The 26,395-nt window shown below is 40.0% G+C and overlaps 1 protein-coding gene across 1 annotated transcript in view; it reads right to left on the minus strand.

The window, feature by feature from the left end:
* The window catches only part of ALG13 (ALG13 UDP-N-acetylglucosaminyltransferase subunit), a 94,092-nt gene that overhangs the window by 12,143 nt on the left and 55,554 nt on the right, over positions 1-26,395 (minus strand). The window contains exons 17-28 of the mRNA XM_075186268.1: positions 21,096-21,223; positions 19,878-19,930; positions 19,701-19,783; positions 15,189-15,302; positions 14,410-14,563; positions 14,114-14,240; positions 8,608-8,640; positions 7,861-7,916; positions 6,066-6,128; positions 4,834-4,993; positions 2,370-2,462; positions 1,964-2,004 (exon numbers count right to left, since the gene is read on the minus strand). Coding sequence (XP_075042369.1) covers positions 1,964-2,004; positions 2,370-2,462; positions 4,834-4,993; positions 6,066-6,128; positions 7,861-7,916; positions 8,608-8,640; positions 14,114-14,240; positions 14,410-14,563; positions 15,189-15,302; positions 19,701-19,783; positions 19,878-19,930; positions 21,096-21,223 — 1,105 coding nt within the window. The remainder of the gene's footprint in view (positions 1-1,963; positions 2,005-2,369; positions 2,463-4,833; positions 4,994-6,065; positions 6,129-7,860; positions 7,917-8,607; positions 8,641-14,113; positions 14,241-14,409; positions 14,564-15,188; positions 15,303-19,700; positions 19,784-19,877; positions 19,931-21,095; positions 21,224-26,395) is intronic.

Genomic DNA, 26,395 nt, shown 5'->3' on the forward strand with positions numbered 1-26,395 from the left:
TCGTCGCCATGTATTAGCTGTAGAATTACCAGAGTTATCCAAGTAACGGGTGGAGCGATCAAAGGATCTACAACTGATTTAATGAGCCATTCTCAGTTTCACTGTACCGGCCATGTGCTCTGGGCGACAGCGATCTCTCCGCCTTAATCTTCCAAATCTTCGTCTGCAGGGGCCGGTGACACACACATTTGTTTTCTGAGGTGTCTTAGCTGTTCTTTAAACTGGGCATATTTATCATCCTGCCTCTGTTGAGCTTAAGGCAGCTAAGTTATTGGTAGCTTGTTTTGTGGGGTCCAAACAAACCAAGCACTTCAACCACAAAAGTGGCACTCCTTGTCGCTGGAGTGCTTGGTTTGTTAAACCGTACATGTCCTTCTTTTCAATATCCTATATTAGGGTAGGTGGGAGGGCCCAAAGACAATTCCATCTTGCACCACCACTTTTCCTTCCTGCCACTGCTGTGTGGCAATGTTTCCTAGATGTGCGGTGCCATGTGTTTGTGCTTGTTGCAGTCTTTGCCCGAAAGTGTAGGAAAAAAATAATGTGAAGTGTGAGGTGGTTAATAATAATGTAGGAACAAAAAAAAAAAAAAAAAAGCAAATTTATGTGATTTTACCATTTTTAAAAAAAAAATACATATCCAAAACCAAAACACGCAGGAACGGTTTAGCCAAAACCAAAAGAAGAAGTTACTCCAGATCCAAAACACGAGGGTCAGTGAGCATCTCTAGTGTGCACATTATTAAAGTTACTTTAACAAAAAAACATAACAGCAGGTCCTTGTCTCTGTTCTAGCCGGAGGGGAGGAGCACCAATCTGTTGTCCAGAGGAGTGTGTATTTCCCTTTAAATTGAGAACCCAGGAACCGACATTTTGCATGAAAGTCCTTTGGACATGGCAGGAAACAATAGTTAAGAAACCATTTCCACATAACATGACCCTACACAACATATGAAAAGTAGGGATTAGTACCTGTGGCCTCACACAGGTACCAACACAGTTGTTCAAATTTGAGAATTAGAGATGCTTGAAAATTAACATTTTTTTTTTAAATTGAATGGCACACACAATTTAAAATTCACAATAAAACTAAACAAAAGCCAAGAGCTGTATAGGGCTCAATCTTCAATTGTTTGTAAAGTAAATTTCAGCATACATTTTCAATTCACTTTGTCAAATAGGTTTGAGTATCGAAACTCAGCCAATTTGAGCCTCTCTGGTTTCTATGGATATTTAGTCTTGGTAGAAATATTGAATATGGTCAAACGGTGTTCACCAGAATATACTTAACCCCCACCCCAATCACTGGATCTGATTTGTTGGCCAATATCATAAGCAACACAGGTGATGTGCATGGATGGCTCCAGGAAGGAACACAATTTTTGCATTGCATGCTTACTCTTCTAATCCTTAATCTTACACAGCATATGTGATTATAATTGTCAGTAATAATTCCACATGTTCTATGACAGGAAATCTTAAAAAAAACGACTGTATGCTCTAGGTCAGCGTTTTCCACCCCTAGTCCTCAAGTACCTCTAACAGTGCAGGTTTTCTACGTGACCAGTGAAATAATAATACCACCTGTGGATCTTTCAAAATGTGTCAGTCAGTTATGATTACACCTGTGCTCCAGCAAAGAGATATGGAAAACATGAACTGTTAGGGGTACTTGAGGCCTAGGGTTGGGAAACACTGGGTGAAAGTTCCAAAATGTTGCTGTGCTGGATGTAGACAGACTAGTACTACAAATTCTACTCTTTCATATTATGGGTGAATTGGTGCCCCATACAACGAGATGAACACCATGATATATAATAGCATTTACAGGACTAAAGAGACATATGTATCATGTAGAAAACTGGTAGTGAGTAGACCGGTAACTCATTTTCCAGCTACAGATAATGTTTTTTGATATGTAACAGTTTGTCATCACAACCATCTGATCTACAAGGGAACTTACTTGCAATCCCAGGTTAAAATAATACTGTAGAACTTTTGGGTCTGAAAGACAAAAGATGCATTTAAATGTTTCTCTCTTGAATAGTCTTTACCAATTCGAACATTAACTTTCTCCCTGCAAGGACACTCCACTTTAGTTTGCCAATTACAATTAACACTACAAATAGAACAGCAGGAAAGTTGCTTTATTATAACTAAAATAATCTGGAAGTGATCAAGGAAGTGTTTGGTAGGTTGGGAATGGGGATATTCCATATAACAGATGGGTTACAGAAGCAAAAGAAACAGAAAGCGAATCACATCAAGGAAATACAAAGTGCAATCTGTTTAAATATCCCTTACTTTCACAGTTCATGAAGTAAAGCATCTGCTGCACTCTAACATTGTCCTTTTTTCGCCCTTCTTACCTCTGGGCAAATCATTGCCACTTGGGTCACAGGAATAAGGAGGAGGTGGTAGAGGAACCGTGCAGTCTCCCATCTCACCAGAGCCAGGTGGAGCTGATTGAAACATGTACAGACCGCAAGTTAAACATAATATACACAGAGAGTTTAGTTCTAACTGTGAATTACATTCTAAATAATTGACTGCTAAACCACTGACAGCATCATATATGCCAACAACGCTTTCCAAACCAGATATGTTGGTACCAGCAGATTGTGTGTGCAACAGAGAGATGATTGGCAAAGTCATAATGCCAGGTTGGAGGAAAATTGTATGTTTTGATTCATTTGATGTCTGGGAATAAGCAGCTACATAGAAGCAGAATGTATATATTTTTTTGTAGGACAAAGTTGTTGCAAAGAAAATCCACAAATTTAAATCAAACCATATATGTCAACATTACAGGTAGGAAGTGGTGGTGTAATGGTGTGGAATGTGATTTATTGGTACACCTGGGGTCAACTGATTCATGTACAGAAACATTTGAATGTCACATTTTATTTGAACATAGCAGCTAATAAAGGCATATCATTTCATATCAGCAGTGTACTTGTGTATTCGACAATTAACTTTTTTAGCAAGATAAATGGTCATGTCACAAGGCTAGGAAAGTCTTGGAATGGTTCCAGGTACATGATTGTGAATTCATTAATGCAGTGAAAGCTGCAGCTGGAACATATTTCTATTTAAAAAAGGAAATATCTAGCAACACCTGAAGTGCAATGGATGTGCCCGGTTATACCACAGTAAAGCCACCCACCTCCATGGCAAATGGCGCCTATTTTTACAGGTGTTCAATTATACAGTTTGTCTAAAAGTCATGTGCTCTCCCTGTACTAAGAAATAGAAACCTGTCGACAATTTACAACAACACTAGGATACCTTGTAGTAGACATGGGCTAGCATCCTTGTACTGTATTTTATAAACCTTATTGAATTCATGACCAATCAAATTCAAGCTATTTTGAGAGCAAATTGAAACGCAAGGTGTACCAAAGAAACAAAAAAAACTGCCACAATTTGCACCTGCTGCTTGAACCCAATGCTGTACCATACACCAAGTAATCTGGTGGTTTGGCTACAGAACAGCAGTGGCGCACGCAGGGGGGGTTTCGGAGTCTCCAGAAACCCCCCCTGCGCTAAGTGGCCGCTAGAGCTGCACTGTCCTATACAGCAGCCGCGGCGCTGTCAAAGAAGCGTCCGCGGCGGTGCTGTAGTGTTACAGCACCGCCGCGGACGCTTCTTAGACAGCGCCGCGGCTGCTGTATAGGACAGCGCTGAAGAAACGGATCTGCTGCGCATGCGCAGCAGCTCTCGCGGGGGGGGGGGGGGGGGGGGGGGGAGAAACACCCCCCCCCCGACAATCCTCCGTTCGCCCCTGAACAGGTTCATCGATACCAGTTTTGCGAAACACAGAGGTCCACATCAGAACAATCCTGTCATCCAGCAGTCTGATACAGGAAGGCACATTGAATTTCTGATCACAATCTTCCTGGTCACATTTTCCTAGTTAAATCTGATTAAATAGTATTTTAAATGCACTTAGTCAATTTAGTAGTTTGTCAGTCAAAATCTAACTTTGTTTACAAACAATCTGTATGTATGTGTGTGGCCAACATGCTCACTGCCCTGTTCGAAGATGACAAACCAAAATCAATAATTGGTATCTAAAAAGAAAGCAAGACACGTACACAGTATGCTTTGCCTATCACTGTAAACCCCTTAAATTAATTGAGGTCAGGGAAGTGGACGCAGTCTTTGAGGAGAGATGTGAAATTTAGTCACTGCCAAAACATGCCAGCTCAAGTTTACTCATTTCCCTGCTGTGTTAATGCCATGCAACATGAAAATATGAGAAACAGTTTAGATTTAAAAAAACAAAAAACAAAAAAAAACAAACAACTTAAGTCTAGTAGAAATGGTTATTTACAAATGAACAGAATGAAAAGAATGATGCAAAATGCCAAAACTGATCCAAACATTAACATAACCTAGTGATTCTGCAAAAAGAAACAGCCTGTTAAAATGTTTCATTTAGCTTGTCAACTACCTTCAAAAGTATATCTGAGCGATTGTAAACTTACACAAGATTTCACCAGTGAATATTTTATTTGTGTAGTAGGCCAGTCACCAAGTAACATAAGGTATGTAGTCATCATTTACAGCTGCGATTGTGAGATGGAGGGTCGGGGGTGGGTTTACAATATAAAATACCCCTTTGACCCATCTGCATTCACTTAGAATAATCGCGAGTAAATGGAGCATGCAACAGCCATAAAATGGCACTCAAAAATGGAAGTAGGTTCCTGATTATTTGATCAAATAGGTTCGATCCCCATACCTCTTTACATGCTTTTACTGGCATTAAAGCACCCCTAATAAAAAGCATACTTTTGACATTAAAAAAAAAAAAAAAGTGAAACCTACCTGGTCTTCCAGTAGGAGGCTGAGACACCATGATTGGCTGCACTGCAGTCTGTGGGAGGACAGTGGAGGCAACAGTGGTTGGAATAACCACAGCAGAACTAGAAGAGATGACTGTTGCAGGTGCAGCGTTCACACAGGAGGAAGAAATCACGGATGTAACCTGTAATTAAGTACAAGCTGTACATGGATGCATTTAATGAATACAAGTAATACAAATTAAAAGTTAATATTTTACACACCATCTCCAATTAATCTAAAAAAATATAAAAATGGTAAGCAGTTGTAAGCGGTCCGTCTTTACACCAAGAAATCTTGAAGATCATATTTTAGTACTTGTTCTGGTGGTTCAAGTTGATATCTAACAACTGCAATTGTAAATCCATCCCCTGGTGTACCATCTTGTTGTTTTGCATCTCTTTGGAACACCAACACTGAACTAGATGAACTGAAACACACTGTTCTGGTGGAAGATGTGATATGTGCATACACACACAGTGCTCAATAAGCATGTCTAGCCCTTGCCCAAACAAAGATAATGACACATTCTTAAAACAGCGGTATGGAAAAAAGGAAGACTGTTACCAACATTGCAAACACAAATTAAAAATCATTAGATAGAATTGCACAACAATTCTTTGGTATTGGGCACTCTACACTATGGTACTAAAACATTTCACTCTTGGACTACATATATTTGCAATACATTTTGAATGGAAACAAAAACATTGCATTTTTGTACCTTTAGTTATGAAATTTGCAGATATAACTTTGTGATAAAATTCAGTGCAATACTGGGCTTATTATTAAATTATTGTATACATGTAGAGGAAATCTATGGAAAATTACATCACTGACCCCACCGAGGCAGACTGCCCAATCTATTTAAAGATACTTCCTGTATAGTGATTTCAGTGGTAGCATTAGGATGGGCCAACATCAGAATATAGAATGTGTGGTACATAACTTGTGCTGGGGGCGCTTCCCTTTTGCTGGTTTCCCAAGGAACTTGGTTTCCCTGTAACTTGTAAAAGGAAATCCCTTAGAGGTTTATCACAAGAGTAGTATCTGCAGCACTTCTAATGTGTAGCAAGAACATATCCCTCCACTTTCTGTATGAAAAGCTACTGTACTTGTGGATAACCCATTTTTTATGTTTGGAAGCTTGTAGTATTGGCTGGCAAGAAAGTAATTCCAATCAATTTTATATATAAAAGTAGAAAAGTCAGGTTCACCTGCTCCGAGTACTTATATGAAGTCACATCTTCGTGAGAAGGAACATTCCGAGAAACGTCATCCTGTAGAGACAAAGAAAATCAGGAAATGGATATTCAGCAAAGAAGCAGATACAACCAAATGTGTATACTGTAAGACCGAGCGCCTTAGAAAACCTAATTTCTGTGGTTAGTATGCAGTAGTGTGTTTGCTGTTTTGTATAACTTATAATATTGCAAGCTTTCAGGACACAGGTGCCAAATGGCAAAATAGGCGAATTATACTCAGATAATTTAATTTAGTTGAAATACTGTACGGCAGTCCTTACGGATGGGATATCCCTTATCCAGATGAGTAGAGGACAAGCAACAAAAAGGTTGAGACACTGGAAGGTATAGGATTCCTCCATATATAGCTCGTCTTTCAAGGAAATTAAATTAGAGTGTATAATTTGCTTATTTCCTCTTCCTACTCCATGGCAGCCCTGACTGATGGGATGTACTCGAGATATACCCTGGAGTGGGTACTAAAGGGAAAAATAAAAATCTATCCTAACAATTGAGATCCTGCATATCAAAAGGGTTTTAAAAAGGACTTTATATTTGATCTAAGGAAACTAATTTTGGACACTTTTTTGGAGACCAATTGGAACTTCAATACAACATTCCTAGAAGCCTGTATAGACTCCTATCACTGCATGCACCATATCAGGCACGTAAATGCCGATATGCATCATATTTTGCATTAAAATTGCACTGTGCGTGCCCAGAAAACTATACGTTTGTGAAAACAAGATGATTCAATTCAGTAGTGAATGCAAAGGACACTTACAACAGCCTACGATTTCATGGGCAGAACGGGGAGGGTAATGAGTATGCCGCAATCTATGTAAAGTAAAGGCATGCAAATCTCAGATCAGCATTCATGTTCCTTAATGAATCCAGCAGCAGCATCCAATTTAATCTTTCTGCAGTTCTAAGGTACATGTTTTTCTGTCGTATCACTTACACCTGACCTGTAGCTGGAGCAAGTGTCAATTAATAGTGATGACAGTTGTGTATGCACGCTAGATGTGTTTGCAATCAAGAACTGTAAACATGCATTTTATGTACAGACAATAATTCCTCAAATGTATTTGGTATGTGTGGGGGGGTGTGTGTGTGGGCGGTGTGTGTGTGTGGAGGGGGGGGGGGGGGGGGGGGGGTAGAGGAGAATGGAAAAAAATATTTTTTTTCAATGTTTTTATTATACACTTACTAACAGGTAGCAGTAATGGAGTACTTTTTTCTTATTTAGCTGTGCATTCTGCTGGGACTTGCAATATATTCCACATATGTAATGTACGTATCCTCTGTAGTGTGTCTGTCAATACGGCAAGTGCGGCATATGCAAAGCTTACTTGGATCCACATTCAACAAGAGACGTTTGTCAGATCCACTTCTAATGGAATACGGACATGCATATGCCCAATTTACAAAACGGTCATTTTGCGTGCCTTAATGAATCAAGCCCATGGGGTGCATTTGCCTCACGACACTGAGACCTATTAATGGTGTGGTGCCAAGTAAAAATGTATTTGAAATTCTTCTGAATACTGTTGATATTGTTGAACTTAGAAAGTCAACTATCATTTATATATAGCACCACCAATTCCGCTGTACAGAGAATATTTGTCACTCACATCACTTCTTGCCCCATTAGAGCTGACACATACATTTTAGGTTTAGTGATCTTGTAACAATTAGGGTTGCTGAAATTCCTTCCTACAGAACCATGCTATCCCTAAATGATGAAAGAATTTTGGAATACAAATACCAGATTTTGAGCAGATTCTGACGTGCTATACAAAGAAGAGCTCTCAAATGCACCATCTGAAAGAGAATACAATCCCAAATTAGAAATCTCTAGTGAACGGTTTACCATATGGTGCATTGTGCTGAATATATTGGGATATTTTATATAGCTCTCCAAGGGCTTGTAATCAGACACCAGTCTTGTACACTGCTCCGTGAATGGAAAACAATAAAATCAATGAAGAGAACCAAAACATTGGTATTTACTGTAGCTCAAAATTAGCATGGTGCGGAAAAAAGTGGGGTAAAGAACCACCTGTTATACCACCCTGTGCATGTTACACTGACAGAACACAAAGCCATGGGAGAACGACGACTATTTTATCCCAGACTACCTAACACATTCAAGGGCATACAAAAGAGTCTCTCAATACAGGCCTCAGGAATTATTTTACCAATCAAGCATATGCTTGATAAACCAATACATATAGTTGTGTTCTGCATATAAAAAGTATCAGACCTATTAAAATTTCGGCCTTCTGTCTTTAGGTACAGAGTGAAGAGTTCTAGTATTATCAGGGACGCTGCTCCCTCTGGACAAAATGAAAAATGAGGATTTAATAATTATTTTATTAGGAAAAATCCATTCTACATGGTTGATTCTCAGTGCAGGCTTTCAGGTTACAACTTGACATCTGTAAAAATATTTTAGCAATTTGAATGTTGAAAATGTAATTATGATTTTGGAAGCTAACACTTTTATACTAACCTGGAGCATACATGAAGTCTGCATGATAATCACCTGCAAAAATACAAACATTGATTGCAATGGTTAGTTCAAAATAGAATTGGTACCATAACAGGCATAAATAATATGGCTCCTCAAAAGAAGCGGGGGAAAAAGTATTCCCCTTGCAGCAGACTAGTAGAATGGTTAGAGAGAATGAGCAACCGCATACTGATATATCGAACAAGTCTGATGCATCCCCTTCAATGGAAAGTATGTAATGAACCCCACGCATTGCTGGTAAATGTATATAATACACATCCTTCGCAATTACGAGGATACAATATACATTAGATATGTTTTATTACCCTGACTATGCTGTGTTTACCCTCATACATTTATACTGTATATACAGTATGCACCACATACTGAAAACATATCCAGGATCAGGTACTAGACACCCTGGTTGTCTATATTTATGGCTAGCATGTCTGCAAGAGGAGACCTCTGGGACCTGAGGGATAATTATTTAGCAAAAGCTTCAGGGGCTGATGCAGAGCGGGTGCAAAATGGGAGAAACTTACTCTTAAAAAAATAAAAACAAAAGAAAGCCCACAGAAGATGTATGTATTTCCACCCATATGCAGAGCCATATGCATCTGAAGAAGGGTCTGCCTCCGCATCACTTTATGATCATACATGCATGTGACAACTTTACACCTCCAAATAGGCAGATGTGTGTGCATTTCTCCACTTGTGTGAACACGTCTTCAGTGTACTTCCCCTGTTTGCACACTTCTTCCCTCAGCCATCCCAGCTGCAGGAGAGTGTAAGTAACAGAAAAATGGTCAATTCTCAATGTCAGAAAGATAAAAATACAATATCTAAATAGAGAGAGGTATCATACTATATAACTAGATAGATACACAAACACACAATTCTGTGGCATGTGTTAAAGTACATGCGTCTAGAAAGCGATTTCATCTTCAACCTCTCACTCTTATGAGCTATATATTCCCACAAAAAGCTTGAAAAATAAAATACATATATAATTAGGACTGGATATATCTTGGAAGAGTGTATCAAACTGTTTAACAATGAGTTTGGCACCTATCTAAACCATGCAGGTTGCATCTAGTATCTGGGACATGTATTTAGGAACAGTGTAGGCGTCAGGGGCTAGCTGTGAATTCTCTAATCAACAGTCATGGCCAAAAAAGTTTTGAGAATGACAGATATATTGTTCACAAAGTCTGCTGCCTCAGTTTTATGATGACAATTTGCATATACTCCAGAATGTCATGAAGAATGATCAGATGAATTGCAATTAATTCCTTTGCCAGGACAATGAACTTTATCCCAAAAACATTTCCACTGCATTTCAGCCCTGCCACAAAAAAGACCAGTTGACATCAGGTCAGTGATTCTCTCATTAACACAGGTGATTATATTGACAAGGACAAGGCTGGAGATCACTCTGTCAAGCCGATTGAGTTAGAACAGACTGAAAGCTTTCAAAAGGAGGGTAGTGCTTAAAATCATTGTTCTCCTCTGTTAACCATGGTTATCTGCAAGGAAACAAGTGCAGTCATCATTGCTTTCATCGGATCATCAAGAACTTCAAAAAGAGAGGTTCAATAGTTGTGAAGGTGGCTTAAGGGTGCCCAAGAATGTACAGCAAGTGCCAGGACAGTCTCCTAAAGTTGATTCAGCTGCGGGATTGGGGCACCACCAGTGCAGAGCTTGCTCAGGGATAGCAGCAGGTAGGTGTGAGTGTAGATGCACTCACACCTGGGTCAATACTACAAATATTGACTCTCTGCATAAACTTAATGTAATTGTCAATAAAAGCCTTTGACACTTTTGAAATGCTTGTAATTTTACTTCAGTATACCATATGCAATGCTCCGGTCCCACAGATAGTACCTGTCTCGTTACCTGCATTCCATTCATCTGGAAACTGCCATGTCCCAGCATCAGACATTCTCCAGTTCATTCATTCAGCTATATTCAGATCTGTGCAGGTGCAAGCCTATTGCACTTCAGGACCTCCTCCCTCTTTCATTGGCTAAGCACTTCTGGAGCACTATTTAAACCGCATGGATTCACCTGTCTGATGCCTGTTCTTCAAGCTCACTTCCTGGAGCCTGTGGTTCTGGTTCCTGTTCTCCTTGTGGTTTGCCTGTGTTCCAGTCTGCTCTCAGTTCGTGGTCTGTGCTAAACCATCGCTGTTCCAGTACCTCTCACCATCTCCAGTGTACTTCATCGTGACAGCTCCGGTTCTCTCATTACTACTGTTCAGAGCTGCTATTTCATCTGGGACTCATCAGCTGTTACTACGAGTTACCTCCAGCCTGCTCGCAGTCTCTGGCCGTGTTGAACTATTGCTGCTCCAGTACTTCCATTTCCATCTCCAGAGTACTTCATAGTGACAGCCTCTGTCCTCTCGTTGTATACCACAGAGCACCTATTCTCCTAGTGACTCATTGACTGCTGACCATCAGCCTATATTATTGTTGTACCTGTATTTATACCACTCGTCTGTGGACTCCATTGTCTCCATCCACTTCACCTGGCTCCCCCACATCGTTCTGCAGTACACGCACTCACGGGACTGCGACCTGCAGACTTGGTGCAGATAAGACCATACCTCCTTGCGGGGGTTCCTGGTGAAAACCACCTGTCTGTTAGACTCCGTGCCGTGGGTGAGCTTAGCCATGTTCAGCAGAGTCTTGGGATCAATTTCCTGTAAGCCAACAGTGACATCTGACAAAAATATCTAAAAACACTGAAGCAGCAAACTTGTGAAAATCAATACTTATGTCATTCTTAAAACTTTGGCCATGGCTGTACTGTAAACCCTGACCTCTGAAAACTCCACTACCCTCCAGTATAACCTAAAGTGGCCAGATCACTTCCAGTGTCACAGGGACCCTGCTTGTGTTATTAGAAGTGGGCCACATACAGATTTCAGCAGGTGGTAAGGATTAGAGAGACAGAATATTTAAAACATTTACGTATGCCCTTTGTTGAAGCACAAGTATATATTGTTGCGAATTGAGTAAAGAATCAAGACAATTTCTTGCAGATTTGTAGCTTCACGACAAGCCACATTTGAATGTTATGCAAAAACAATTCAGCATAAGATATGACTGGGACAAACAAGGACGACAGAGCGGACATACATGAAACATAGGTTAGAGGGCTCTGCCTGTGAAAGCTTACATTCTAAAGGGATGGGGTAAAAAGACAATAGGAGCAAATGGGACAGTAAGCATAGCTTCTTGCAGAACTCTGCACTGAGGCCAGAATGAGGCAGAAGCTTAGATGTGGCATGATGGTGTGGGGGCCTAAATGGTGCAGAGTCCTGGAAGCTCAAGATGGTGCAGGGGGCCACAACAGTTAAGGTGGTATCACAGGCCTGTAGCGAGGATGTCGGTTTGTGGGGAGGGTCCATGGGTCAGGAGATAAGCCCAGCGGCAAGTATTTTCTCTTCCCCATGGAGGGACCAAGGCAGCGCAGGCCTTCGTGCCCAGGCCACAGACACTGCGCAGTCTTCTCAAGAAGTGTATCAGGATGCATCATCACCACGTATGCCAGATGCAGACAAAAAGGAGACTTACACCGGCATGAGTACTCTCTCCACAAGGGGGGGGCTGGTGGACTAAAGACGACTACATGAACAGCAGAGATGAAGCAGGAGAAGGTCGCAGGGAGGCAACAGAAGAGGACTACAGAGCAAACAAGGGAACCGCAGGAGTTGGGCGAGCCACGGCAACACAGCGTGATGGCCCTGGAAAGCAGTAGTGCGCCAAGTTTGGCGAGAGTCATACAGATTTCTTCAGTGACGTGCAGTAATACAAGGGAAACATAACACAAGCAGCTTAACACAATTTGAAAGATAACATGGTTTTAGATCTCCAGGTTAAGTGCAGACATTGGAGAGGACATAAAGGAAGCATAACATCAAAATACAGCAAAACAAATAAAAAAAATGATTAAGTGGGTAGATAGCAAAAAAACTTAAGAATAATTGTATTTTACTTGTTTAAAAGGGATAGTTTGACTGTAAATAAACTACTTTTTATAGAGAGATTGGTTCTCAAAGTTCTGCAAAGCTTTCCGGGTTGAAACTTTAAAGAAAAAACAGAATTGCGCTGAGAATTTAATATTCAATATGCTCTCTTTTAAAGTTAACACCATCCAGTAATTGTAGGGCCATAATTATATCAACTGATGCATAAAAACAGTACTACTAAAGTGTAAAAAGTTAAGAATGCTAGATATGAATACTTATTCTTGATATTATGATGTCATAGTATATACAAACTAATTAAAAGACAAATAAAAGGCTGCAAAAGAATTAAAATTAAATAAAAATCACTAGGAGGGCATTCTTCGCTATTGTCAGAACGGAACATAAATTTACATAATTTTAACCTGGTAACGAAACAAGTTTGATATCACCTTAACCAGCTTGGCCATAATTTCTCACAAAATGTGGAGCATAAAAAGTACTTTTTATAACCCTGTTCATGTTCCTCAGGTCACCAAAGTCCAATGTCTGATTACATGGGGACATTGTAGACCTGCCTATATAGAAGACTTTTTCACTAGGTTACCCATTGTAAAAATGTATTTGTTACTATTGCAATGATGCTGTTATGTATTGTTCTCAAATTGAAGCCAAGTGGGTTATGGGTAAAGATTGGGTGGTGTCCAGTTCCAGAATACAAGTAGCGGTAGCTGCATTCATTCTCCTTTCTTTCTTTCTCTACAGGAAGTCCTGATCAGCTGGAAGCTAGCTCTGGCTGAAAATCTTGTCAGGGGTTAATATTGGGAGTGTCATGTAATCATCTTAGCCGTGCCCCTTGATTAACCAGAGTATCTCTCCATTGTCTCAGGTTGCATTCCACCAGACTCCCTGGAGTCATCATAACAGGGGACCAAGGGAGGTATTGGGATAAGTGACAGTCCTGTATCAGCCACTTTTACCAGACAACCACTCTCAGAGGATCCCATTATCCAAGGCCTCCCCTGACCCATCCCCTGGAGTGGGGGAAATCTGAGGGGTAGAGAGGAAAGAGTGAGAGCCGGGGAGGCTGGGTGGTCTGATTTGTTCCTGGGAAGTAATCCAGCATTGAGGTCTAGGCTTCTGCTGGAATGAGCTGGTAGCTTTGCAGCTCAAAAAAAACTCCATGGGTCTTGGATTCTGCAAGTCAGGACGTCCAGGGGACTAAAGCTCCCTAAGCTAGTGAGGTAAGGGACAGATAATGTTGTAAACCTGCCTTGCATTTATTTACTGTTTGTATAGAGTATTCTAGTGATTGTTTATCACAATAAATGTACAGTTGTACTTTTCTACCTGCATTTGCCTGAGTGACCAAGAACCTTAGAAGGTACTGGGTACACCTTCCTGGCATACTAAGGGTGGCCAGCCAGCATAAAGTGGGTATAATTATGCCTGATAAACCTGGTATCTTCACAAGCATTTTGCCAGTTTATGAAGGATATTGCAACACTTCTTTAAATAGTGTAGAAATTGTACCGTTATCACTTGGCTCATCAATCTCATCCTCTGATGAATTCAAATGCTGCTTGCCAGGGCCAATAGGGCTGGGATTGCTCCTAGCAACCCAAAAACCTGTTGTAGGAACAATTGGGCTACCCGGATTCTGAAAAACAGACATGTTTAATGTATCAGATACTTTGAAAGAAAAAAAGGCTATAATATGATTATGCTTTAATATTTAGAGGTTTTAAAACATCTGCATTGTATTAACAATTTACTAGAAGCATATCGTATTTGTTATAAAGAACCCTCATGCCTGTGCAGATACATACAGACATAGTTGGAAAGGCTGTTTCATCTCCTTCCTCAATTTCATAGTAAATGCTTTCGTCCAATCCTCGTTGCTCCTCATCTCTGTCAGGTACAAACCGGAACTGGCACTCCTTGTTTACACATGGCATCGGTCTTCGGCTCCGTGTATATGACCTGTTCAGAACACAGAGACAACATAACACATGAAGTGGTTGCCAACCAGACTAGCTGATTGCTCTCTTAGCCATACATGAAGTAAAAGTTCACTTTAAGAGTAAAAGATCGATATCTAGAGATATAAAAACATTTTTTATAGGAACTTGATGTGCAGGAATTTAAAATTGTAGAGCTTTACAGCTTTGCAGGACATATTATTTAGACGTGCTGTTTATGTCGCTATATGCCTATGCAAGAAAGTCAAACATTCCATTGCTGATCACCACTACTATTGGCAAACAAAACAAAATTTAACCTACCTCGACTAATTTTACTAGCCAATAATTTTAGAATTTTACAATATAACCTACTTTTATTAAGATATGGAATCTTCTAGACAGCAAAAGCTTCATGAACCTGACACAAGTGCTTAAAAGTTACATCACATTAATAAAGGATATTATTGTTTGTCTTTTTAATTCTACTTTGCGCTTAACTTTCAAATTCTAAGTGACTCTTTAGAGAATGTTGCAATAGTATTTTTTATAGTATTAGGAAGTGCAGTAATGAGGTTTATGAAGTAATCATTACAGTCAATTTCAAATCTTATTCTTATGCTAACCATTTGCACAAACATGCTTACCTAGTTCTATAGGAATAATTGTCAAAATTCTGGTAGCACCTCTTTCCAGGACTGTTGTAAAATGATAACTCTGGACTCATAATGGCATGCCTATTAATATAACGAGGTGAAGACCTTTGATAAAGAAAAGTATATAAAATGATTTGTAAAATTACATAAGTGCTTCAAAACCACACAGCAAAATCAGCTTTGTGCTACTGAAAGGACATTAAACTGAATAGCTATTTAAAATATAGTTTATGGGGGATGTTGAGGTCCAGCTCAATGAAACAGGTATATATTCAAAAGTTATTGCGGGGGTAGAGCAATAGGAAGCAGTTTTTTAGAAGTGTTCATTGTTTTGTGGCCACTAGCATAGAATGCGGCAGCTAACATTCATTTTAATAAATACAAATATGGAGAGTAAAAATAAAGAGCCATGTCGAAAGCAGAATATCCCATTATCTATATGTCCTATTCTACATTTAGAGAATAACCTAGACCTAGTTATTCTGTAGGTTTTTAATTTAGATGCCTACAGCAGCACTTTGTGAACGGGAGGAAACATCCAGTGCTGTACAGAGCAGCATATGATCGGTATGGAATTGAATGGCCCGTGTGCTAAGTTTTACAGCAGACTCCTGGGAAAAGCAGGCACCAGTGCTTACATAATGGAAAGTGCACAACCCTTTCAAATCAATCATACTAAGTAAACAGACAATATTCTGTACTGCTATACTTAGGAGAACTAAAACCTTAAATTTTGAGGGACATTGTATAGCTATTAGTATTAGAGCAATCAGAAAAATATTTTTCAATCTTTTCAGGTTTTTTATTTGGTCTTAAAGTAGTGGAGTCTGGCAATGACGTCACGTGAGGTTTGCCCCATCAGTGACCTAGCCCTGAGGGCTCTGTTCAATAGCAGGCCTGAGTCCGAGGCAATGGAAAAGGTTTGTTTCAAAGGAGTGTCAAATATGATTTTTTGTTAAGGCCTCATAAGGCCTTTGTTCAGCAATTTATTGTAACTTGCATAAAAATATTATTTGCTAAAAGATTATTCATTTTTCTGCTGATTTGCAGTTTTACAAGATGTAAGCCCATGGCCTTGAGGTTAAGCTGACAGAGAACACCTGAAGAATGTATCAGGATATGGGAACAATAAGTAGCTTCATGTTCAGCTCGTAGTGTGGGAGCTGTGCCCTTGTGGCATATAGGAGATGAACCTCCAGCTCCCCTTGAGATAAGAATAATAGTCTCATCTGTCCTTAGAAGGGGGAGAAAGTAAACACCTTAAGAATACGTGAAAAGTTAATCAGTAGCGCTTCCATAGACTAATGGTATAGACTATGCTTATGACGTAGGATTCATTTATTCAGTAGGCTATAAAAACTTGTATCTTTCTATCAATAAATCAGAGAATATTCCTTGTATACAGAACTTGGTCTGTGTCAATTCTCTCCAGCTGATTGAAGCGCTTCCAGATATAGTTGACACCACAGGCAAACTTGGGTCAGAATTTTAGATCTAACAGGAGCAACAAGATAATCTGGCAAAGTAGAAGGATCTGGAAATTTCGGCATACTACAGGAGTCTCAGATTATTTCCGCAATGTCTGTTCTCAAACTCGCCTTATTTTTCTTCTATGCTTTCAAGTTCCGACCATATAATAAAAAGTTATGTCAACAGCTCACTGAGATCTGCAGAGTTTATCGGTTTTATCTTCCAGAGCATCTGTCCATGAACCCAGCAAAGCAATTTCTGCTTTGAGAATTTCAACTGCTTTTTTAAATACCTGATGAAAGGCAGCCCTGATTTCATTCACTGGGGTGGTCATGACCTGTTGCACCCGCACCTAATTCTATATCAAGGGGAGGTGCTAAATCAGGAGAGGATGATTGATCTTGTTGTTGAGATTGTGATCGAGACAGGGCAATTTCACTGTAAAAGTTCAGTTGGTTCGACTGGGCACTCTTAAGTTTTGCTAGAGAGAGAGGTATGAAAGGTGGATAGTCTGTGCCTCTATCCTTCACCCCATTCTTATTTCTACCAAGCACTGAGATTTATTTTGCTTTTCCTTAGGTCAAACAGCAGTCAGTGTTGGCAAAGGCAGGCAGAACACACCCAGATGTATAGGGGAAAATAAATGAGAACTGGTCAAACTGCACTACACAGGCACGGTGTCACAGCTAGTAAAGGATAAGTGGCCGCAGTGAGAAGAGAGTTCTCAATAGACAAAGTTGCAGAACGTATTCGCTTCTGTCCACTAGATGGGGCTAATGTTCCGGAATACGCAGCCACAATGGAGACAATTGCATCATCTGTCAACTGATCTGCAATTATCTGGCTCAGTAGTGGCATGAGATGTTGGTCACTGGCTGGGACAGGGCTTGAAAGCCTTATCGATGAACCATAAAGGGTGTATGCTCCAAATGAGGGGGCTTGGAGATGGCCCTTTTATATGCAGAGAACTGGGGACTGTGCAGTGCAAGTGTAAAACGCCAGATTTTCCCAGCTGGGCACAGACAGCGTAAATGACCAAGTAACAAGGGTGGGTAAACATGCACTACTAGTAGTGCAGGAGGTCCGGTACCTTAGCGCAATAAGTCCAATGTTCACAGAGTCCACCCCTCAATGTTTCTGAGTCACCAGAGGCTGATGGTGTCAGAGTAAGGAAAAGTCCAGTCAGAACCGATGCAAACTGCGGGGTTAGTCAGCAAAAGAGCGCCCAAGAGCTTCCCACAGAGGCTAAGCCTCAATGAGAGCGCATCCAGTGTGGAGGAAGCAAATTTCCCAGCTCTCGTGAAAGAAGCAGGTGTGGAGGCAGGTAGAAAGACTAATCAGGGATCCCACATGGTGGTGTTAGATCTAAAATCTGATATAAGTTTTCCTGTATTGTCAAGTATATCTGGAAGCGCTTCAATCAGCTGAAGAGAATAGAGACAGACCAAGTTCTGTATACAAGGAATATTCTGTTTATTGATATCAAGATACAAGTATTTATAGCCTACTGAATATATGAATCCTACGTCATAAGCATACAATAGTCTATGGGATGCGTTTGCTTTCTCCCCCTTCTCAGGACAGATTGTTCTTATCCCAAGGGGGGCTGGAGGTTTATTTCCAGTCTTCCATATCCAACGTCATGGGCACAGCTCCCACACTACGAGTTGAAAATGAAACTATCTATTGTTCACAAATCTTGCTACATTCTTTCAGGAGTTCTCTATGTCAGCTTAACCTCAAGGCCGTGGGCTTACAACTTGCAAAATTGCATTTCAGCAGAAAAATGAATAATCTCTTTTAGCAAATAATATATCTATGCGAGTTACAAAAATGGCTGAACAAGGGCCTTATGAGGCCTTTACAAAAAAATCATATTTAACAGATGATGTAGTTTCTGTGAATACAAGTAGATTAATGAGGCAGCTAGATGGAGCTTTAGGAAGATACGTCATCCATCTTGAGTAGTCAGGCCACACCCCTTCAGGTTCTCTCTCTATATGGTGTACAATCTATTAAATGTTTTGGCCTTTCAGGCAAATGTTTGGACTTTTTTTTATACAAACACTTTGATTACGCAGCTCTCAGTAAGGAATACATTTCTTTTAATCAGCCAGCGGCCCTAAAAGCAGACTTCTGTCTCCTCTCCAGCACAATGCTGGGAGGCCATTTGGCATACTTGGAGGAGGGAGTCAGAGTGGTCTCTCTCCTTCCTCTGGGCAGCTCTTTTGAAGGCTGGAGCGCCGCACATGCAGCCATTAAGGTAAGCAAATTTGCCCATCACTGATGAAAGGCTTATACCATGAAGGTAAATAGTTGTGGCTATAAAAGTCAAGGCCTGGGTGTGAAGGATATTTTGCAGGGGTGTGAAACTTCAGCAATTCAATCTTAAAGTTCCAATATTGCTTTGCAATATGAATTGTAAATGCAAATTCTACATTTGTTGAATTAATAATCTGTCAATCCATTCTGCTCTGTGGTGTGGTTGATATATTATCCAGGAACAAATGAGAGGGGGAATTCCACAAAGAAAACTGAAGCCCAAATTCTGATGGAGAAACATACACCCAAATTTCGAATGAGGAGATAATTTTTGCCAACAATTTTTAATGTGTTGCCCATCTCTAAGAGCAGTGAACTAGAAGTCGGAGAAGAAGAATCAAACTATATCTACGGTCATAAATAGAGTAAGATCTGTTCTTGTACTTAGACTGGACCACTACTGCTACTATATGTCTGGGTCCTGGCTATTTGCACACAATTACTTTTCTTCCCCATGCCAAAAAAGTAATTTGGTAAATTTAATATTGGCTTTCATTAACCAGAAATATACAGTTACATTTTAATATATTCCATATCTCAGTAATTCAATTTTTTCATAAACAGTTTATATTGCATATCACATTGTATAGGCATGAACTAGGTTTTCATATAAAGTAGGTCGTAAATGTAATAAATTACTTGTATGCGTAAAAAAAAAAAAAAAAACAAAAAAAAAAAAACACATCCTGACAATTATTCTGCAATACTTACTTTGGTATGCCAAAGCCTCGGCTCTGACGATGGGGAGATTGAGGGGTTCGAAAGTTTTCATATGATGGTATATTTGCTGGATTCTGCAAACAGTTAGAGGAAAGCTCAGACGGGTTACAGTGATGCAGTCAGGGTGGCAATATCACCACCCTTCTGCTGTATATCAGTCTTACAAACCTCCTTTCCACGTACTTTCTTGAACAGTCTCTTTCTTGATTTGAGGTCAAGCTCTGACAGCAAGGAGAACAAACACAAAACAGGGTTTATTTTTATTCCAGCCGCATTGCTTTAAAGTATCAACATTTAAAAGCAGAAATCAATACACATTTGTCCAACATTTACACATGTTAGTTTCATTCTCACAAGTGGAACAGTGTCCGTCATTCCATTCATGCGACCTCTCTCAACATCAGCTATTTATATAGCGCCACTAATTCCGCAGCGCTGTACAGAGAAACTCACATCAGTCCCTGCCCCACTGGAGTTTAGAGTCTAAATTCCCCAATGCGCACACATGCGCGCGCGCACACACACACACACACACACACACACACACACACACACACACACACCAATTGACTAAGGTCAATTTAATAGCTGCCAATTAACCTACTAGTATGTTTTGGGAGTGTCGGAGGAAACCAGAGCACCCAGAGGAAACCCACGCAAACAAGGCAAGAACATACAAACTCCACACTGATAAGGTCATGGTCTGTAATCGAACTCATGACCCCAGTGCTGAGAGGCAAAAGTGCTAATCACTAAGCGACTGTACTGCCCACGCCTATTACAGAGAGAGTTTTATTTAAAGGAAAAAAGAAAAAAACTTGCAGTGAGCTTTAGGAACAGTAATTAATACTGAAAATATAGACACTGCACACAATTCTATAAACAAAATTTGACTTCTAGCATATGCGAGTCTAAAAGAATTAAAGCTATAATGAAAGTTCATATAGCTACTATTGACCTTTTAAAAATAGATATATCAGAACTACACATACAAGTAATCCTGAGGGAGATTTTTTTTTATTATTATTTTTTCTACAATTCATAATAGACTTCCTGCAAGTGTGCATATTGAACAAAACTGCATAAATGCTTTTTGAACCCCAAAACATCACATAGCAGATTACAGATGTTTAGCCCGAGGTAGTTAAATAAAAAATAAAAAAAAAGTTAACTCTCTGCAGGTTACAGGAATTACATATATATTTTCATGTTACAAAATGCTTTTTTCGCACTGTATCAAGTGGTAAGTGATCTTTAATAGCCTTTTAATTGGCGAGATTAGAACAGGTTAATTTACATTTACAGCCTTAAGCAAAATCAATGGCAATAGAGGAAAAAAAAAAAAACATATAAAAGTAAAATTAAGTTTTTTAAACCACCACACACCTATGTCACTGTTGTAACCCGCTGCTATTCTCTGGTAGCTTGTACCTTTCCGATTGGTGGACGAATTCCAGGCAGGCACTGGTATTACTTGAGTTACTGGTTTTAAATTAATAAGCGGGACAACGTGCCTGTGAAGCAATAAACCAAAATGAACAATCATGGAGTCTAAAACCTATAAGTTAGCTTTGACTATATCTTACTTTAATTTGTGATGCGTGGGCTACTTCCAAAGAGAGCCTGAGTGCCCAGTACCCAGTGGCGTTAAAAACATGCTTTAATTGGCTGTTTTTAGTGCCAGTAAAAGCATGACATAAAAAAAACCCTAAATAAAGAAAAAACTATGGGCATGGAAATGTTCAGTTCAAACTACTCCATAACAAGTTCTAACCACTTCCAACTGTGATCGGGGCCAATGACAGCTTCTTTTAGCTACTGCATGCCCCATTTCACGTTGTATCCTACATCCACTCTACTCCAATGGCAGATACAAGCATTGATTACACACGTCAAACATGAAGGTTTACACAATTTCTCACCAGCAGATGGATCCCCTAAAGCCAACAATTTTTGAACTTCTGGGGGTAAAATTTATCAAGCTCTGGGTTTGGAAGAGTGGATATTATGCTTATAGCAATCAGATTCTAGCTGTCATTTTTTTAGTATACATTCAACTAAATGACAGCTAGAATCTGATTGGTTGCTATAGGCATCATCTCCCCTTTTTCAAACCCGCAGCTTGATAAATTTACCCCTGGTATGTGTTTTTTAACCCCCTCTTTGTTGCACAACTCCTCCTACCTCTGTGACCGCACTGAAAGGTGTGATAGTATACTTTACAATCGATTAGTCTCTTGTCCAAGAACATTTCTATTATTGGCTCCCAAACATAACTTGCCAAATTGGATAAAAACCATTGCTGCATATATGCATTTGAACCATGACCAATATTGTTTCCCAGGAGAAAAATCATCATCTATATAAAAGTTCCTTATGGGGAAAGCATATAATATGGACACATCATATTGTTACCTTGAGAGGTTACATTTATACAGGAGTTTGTACAAACTTTTATTAGGGGATGTATTCCTTTGATTAGAAATGTATCTCTTAAGGAATATATGTTTAACTTGAATTGAACTAAAGCCTTGAATCTAAAGTTTTTTCTTACCAAACTTCAGCATGCCTAATGGGCACTGGATAACATGGGATCAAACACATCACAGGAATAAAACCAGACATTTTGGACTGGGGTAGGGGGGGGGGGGTAGTGTTTTGGGGGGTGCCGAAACATTAGGGTATCGAGTGCAGCCAGGAGTGAGAGCGGTTTAATTCTTTGAATTTAAAAACAGCTCCCCACCTTTCTCCTCCATAGCCTGCAACTGCCGGAGCTAAAAATCAGTTACTTTTTATCGAAGCACAACAGGACAGGAGTAGGAGAAACCACATTTGACACACTGCCTTAAAAGGATGCCTGGCCAGCCTTTACCTGCCTCCAGACTGTCAAAGTCGTATAATTGGATGAACGAAAGTATATTGGTTTAATATTGGTTTGCCGTGCGTATTGCGAAGCGTACGCCACGTGTTACGTGATGTGGTGTGTTGGCCCGGTAAAATACGCACGCACACACTCGCATTACAACAGTTAGTTATTTATATAATTTCATATTGGTTCTGTTACACTGTAATTCAGGAGCAGATAGTATTCGGTTTATTATTAGTCTATATATATATATATATTGATTATATGTACATTGTAGTGTTATTAAAGGTTTAGGTAATAGGAAAGGTGTCATGCCTGATATCATATTGAAGCCCTAATCATCAGCAGCTGTCCGGTGCAATCGGCGAAGAGATCGCACATTGCATACTTTAGTTATTGATATTAGAGAGTAAAACCTTTGTATGATACGGGCTATGAAAAGGAGCAGACCCCCTGGAGAGAAGACCCCCACCTTTGGATTCCTTCGATTGAATCAACCTATTACCTGTCTGGCCTGGACCCACCCAACGTCTGGACCTATAGAAACAATCTACGTCATCTCTATTGTTCACAATGAAACACTGACTGTATATATATTAGCTGCATCTCACTGGGGCTCAGTCAACTCTGACACAATATTCTATACAGAATATTGTCCATCGGGTCCCGTGGTTGCGCAGCGTGCGCAAGCGATTGCAGCGGTATGCATGTATTATCTTTTGGTATTGGCTGTGCTGTACTGTATTTTATCATGATATAATAATGTATTGAATTGTTGACCATTTACATCCGTTAAAAAGAAATCACTTTGTGCTTTGGACACACATTCAATTGATTGGGCAATGCTTATTTTAAAACGATAGAATTACTTTAATAATTTGGGGGCTCATGAGCTTTGGAGGTTTCGTTGCCGATGATACGCAAGACCAACGGATTTCGGTTCCTCAACAAAGGGTGGAGACGCGTCAAACGGGTAAGAACGCATTGTGTTTAAAACCTGAATTTTACTCTGTGTTGTGAAACCGAATGTCCGTTTTGCATTATCTAGGGCACGCTAACTAGAACCTAGGGACAAAAGAGAAAACGGTTTCTTTTTTCTGTCATTGTGCGTTTTAACTGTATTGCATTGCTTAGCGTATGTGTATTTCCTGCTGTGCGTACGCGAACTTCCGGTAGACTTGCCACGTGGTTAAACAATCGTTTTGATAGTTATTGTACGTGTATAGTATAATTACTTGTGAAAGCCTCTGAGGTATTATTACTGTTGTTGGGAACTTTTGATTTTCTGCGCAGAAAAGGTGTATAGTGTGTGATGTTGTAACGTAGATACACTGTTTTATTGTTGAGGTGCTCAGTTGCTGTCTGACGAGGCGGATTGCCCAACTGAAGGACGGTATACAGGGCAGGTATACCGAATGCAAAAACGAAGTTTTCGCAAAAGCGCTACCAATAGATCGCAAGGTTTGCTAATAATTAGTATTGGTAGGCAGTGCGATCCGATCGCACCGTTAGTGCGAATTGGTGAAGCAGCTAGGAGGAATTATACTGGAAAGGCAGGTTGATTGTATTAACTTGCGCTCCCAGCGATAATAAACTCAGCAGATTTTTGTGGTTGAGCCAGGCTATCGAGGAGCTGATAGCCCTTGGGGCCCACAGTGATATTTCTGTATTAGGGATCCTCGCCAGGGGCGAGAAAAGCGAGTGAACGCGGCTAAAGGAAATACGTTCACCGAGCATTATAGATCTCTAGCGGTGAGTATAGCAACAGAGTTGAAATTATTTAGTGGAAAGAACAGAGCATTGCGGTGTGTCTGTGTTTCACATTTGGCCGGAAGGAACAGAGCATTGCGGTGTGTCTGTGTTCCGGGTAGAAAGTATATTGTGCAACATGGGTGCTAGGCATACGCTAGAGATTACCAATTTACTGCCTAAGGAAGGTCTTATTGAGTCAGCAAGATTTCTCATGTGTGCAAAATATGGTGCATACGCAACTGTGTATTGTGACACGTGGGTCGAAATGACCAAAGATTGTGATAGGCCTTTCCCAACAACAGGGAGTTTTAATGCAGAGGTGCTAAATACCGTAAAAGATAAAGTACGGTTGATTAAGTCAACGAAAGTGAGAAATGCACATAATCATTGTTTAAAATCGTGCCAAATGGAAGGTAACACGTGGCAGAGCAGCGAACGCACAGCGGAAGTGAGTGTAAGGAAAAACACGTGTTCAGCGGAAACAAGCATTCCGGAAGTATGCGTTGCAAAGCGTGGCGAACTGAGCGCAAACACGCCCCCGATAAATTCGGTCGGGGCGGGAAGTACAGCCAATACCAAAAATGTAAAAACTGTAACTAGTAACTTGTATGTTGTTTTAAGTAACGTTAAAAGTAATGTTTCAGGACAAAGAAGAGGAACGGTCCCACCAGCAAGGGCAGCTGCTGAAAGTGGTGAGAGTAATGAAAAGGTTAACACAGGGGGAGACATCCATTTTACTGCAGCAGCAATTTCAGCAACTAGTTTCAGTGATTTGGTAGACTTACATCCTGTCTGCACAGCAGCAGTTCCCAATGGGAAAGCAGACAGGAATAGTGATGTTCCCTTAAAACATGTAGCAAAGCATGATCCATGCACTAGGTCTGAAACATTTTCAATTTTGTCTGATTTCCCTGATCCTAGGAAAGATTTGACCAAATGTCAGCAGTTTATTAGATATTATGGTAATGTGTATGAGCCAACTAATAACGATTGGCGAGTATTATTGAAGACCTGTCTTCCTCTCAATACTGACATACAAAAGTTCATTAAGGATTGTATGTTGGAGGAGGATGAATCCTTAACCGAGGATGATAATCAGGACAATATTAGACATATAATCACACAGTTGGCCACATATTTCCCAGTGATGGTGGACTGGAGTAAAATTTTTAGTATCCGGCAAAAAGATAGTGAAAATGCAGCAGACTATTTTTGCAGAGCTTTGATAGCAATGGGCAAATATACTGGGGTACCAGACATAAAAGATAATCTATATTACAGAGAGGTTGCTGTTAAAGTTCTAATGGATGGCCTCAGGGAAAACTTGAAAAGAAGGGTGCAAACTTCATTACCATACTGGAAAGGAACCACTGTAAGTGCTCTCAGGGAGTCAGCTATAGAACATGATAAAAGTATAAATAAACGGAAAGAGACACTAAGTGATAGGGTAATGATGGTAAGTATCCCAGCACTAGAGGGACTGCACACACGACCACCAGCATACAACCCACATAATAAGAAACATATAAAAATCAGGTGTTTTAAGTGTAACGAAGAAGGCCATTTCGCAAGAGATTGTAAAAAAGAAGAGAAACACCACGAGTTGAGGAAGTGTTTTCAAGGCAATAAAATAGGACACCTAGCAAAACATTGTGCAGACATGACAGGGACGTGCTTCTACTGCCATAAGAAGGGACACATGAGTAGGAACTGTGTAGAGAGAAGAATGAATACCTGGGTTGGAAATCACATAGACATCCACAAAGGAGGCGTACACTTCTCTCAGAGGTTCCCCTTTAATTGATTGCACACTCTGTAACAACTAATATTCTGGGGGAGAAATATAGCCGACTCTAGAGTTAATCTGTGGTGAGCATTAAGGTGCAAAATGTAGAAAGAAACTTATTTTTTAAAAGTAATCTTTGTTGATTTTGTTTGTTCGTTTTATGTTGTCACATGTTTGTTTTCCTAAATCGCTAGCCGACGGCAAAGAATAGAAATGTTTGTTTTGTTTGCTGTTTTAAGATAACTATCTTGTTTTTCTTTTCACAGATAAAAGGGACACAAA

This window comes from Mixophyes fleayi, chromosome 9, assembly GCF_038048845.1.
Source record: "Mixophyes fleayi isolate aMixFle1 chromosome 9, aMixFle1.hap1, whole genome shotgun sequence".
Lineage (NCBI taxonomy): Eukaryota > Metazoa > Chordata > Amphibia > Anura > Limnodynastidae > Mixophyes > Mixophyes fleayi.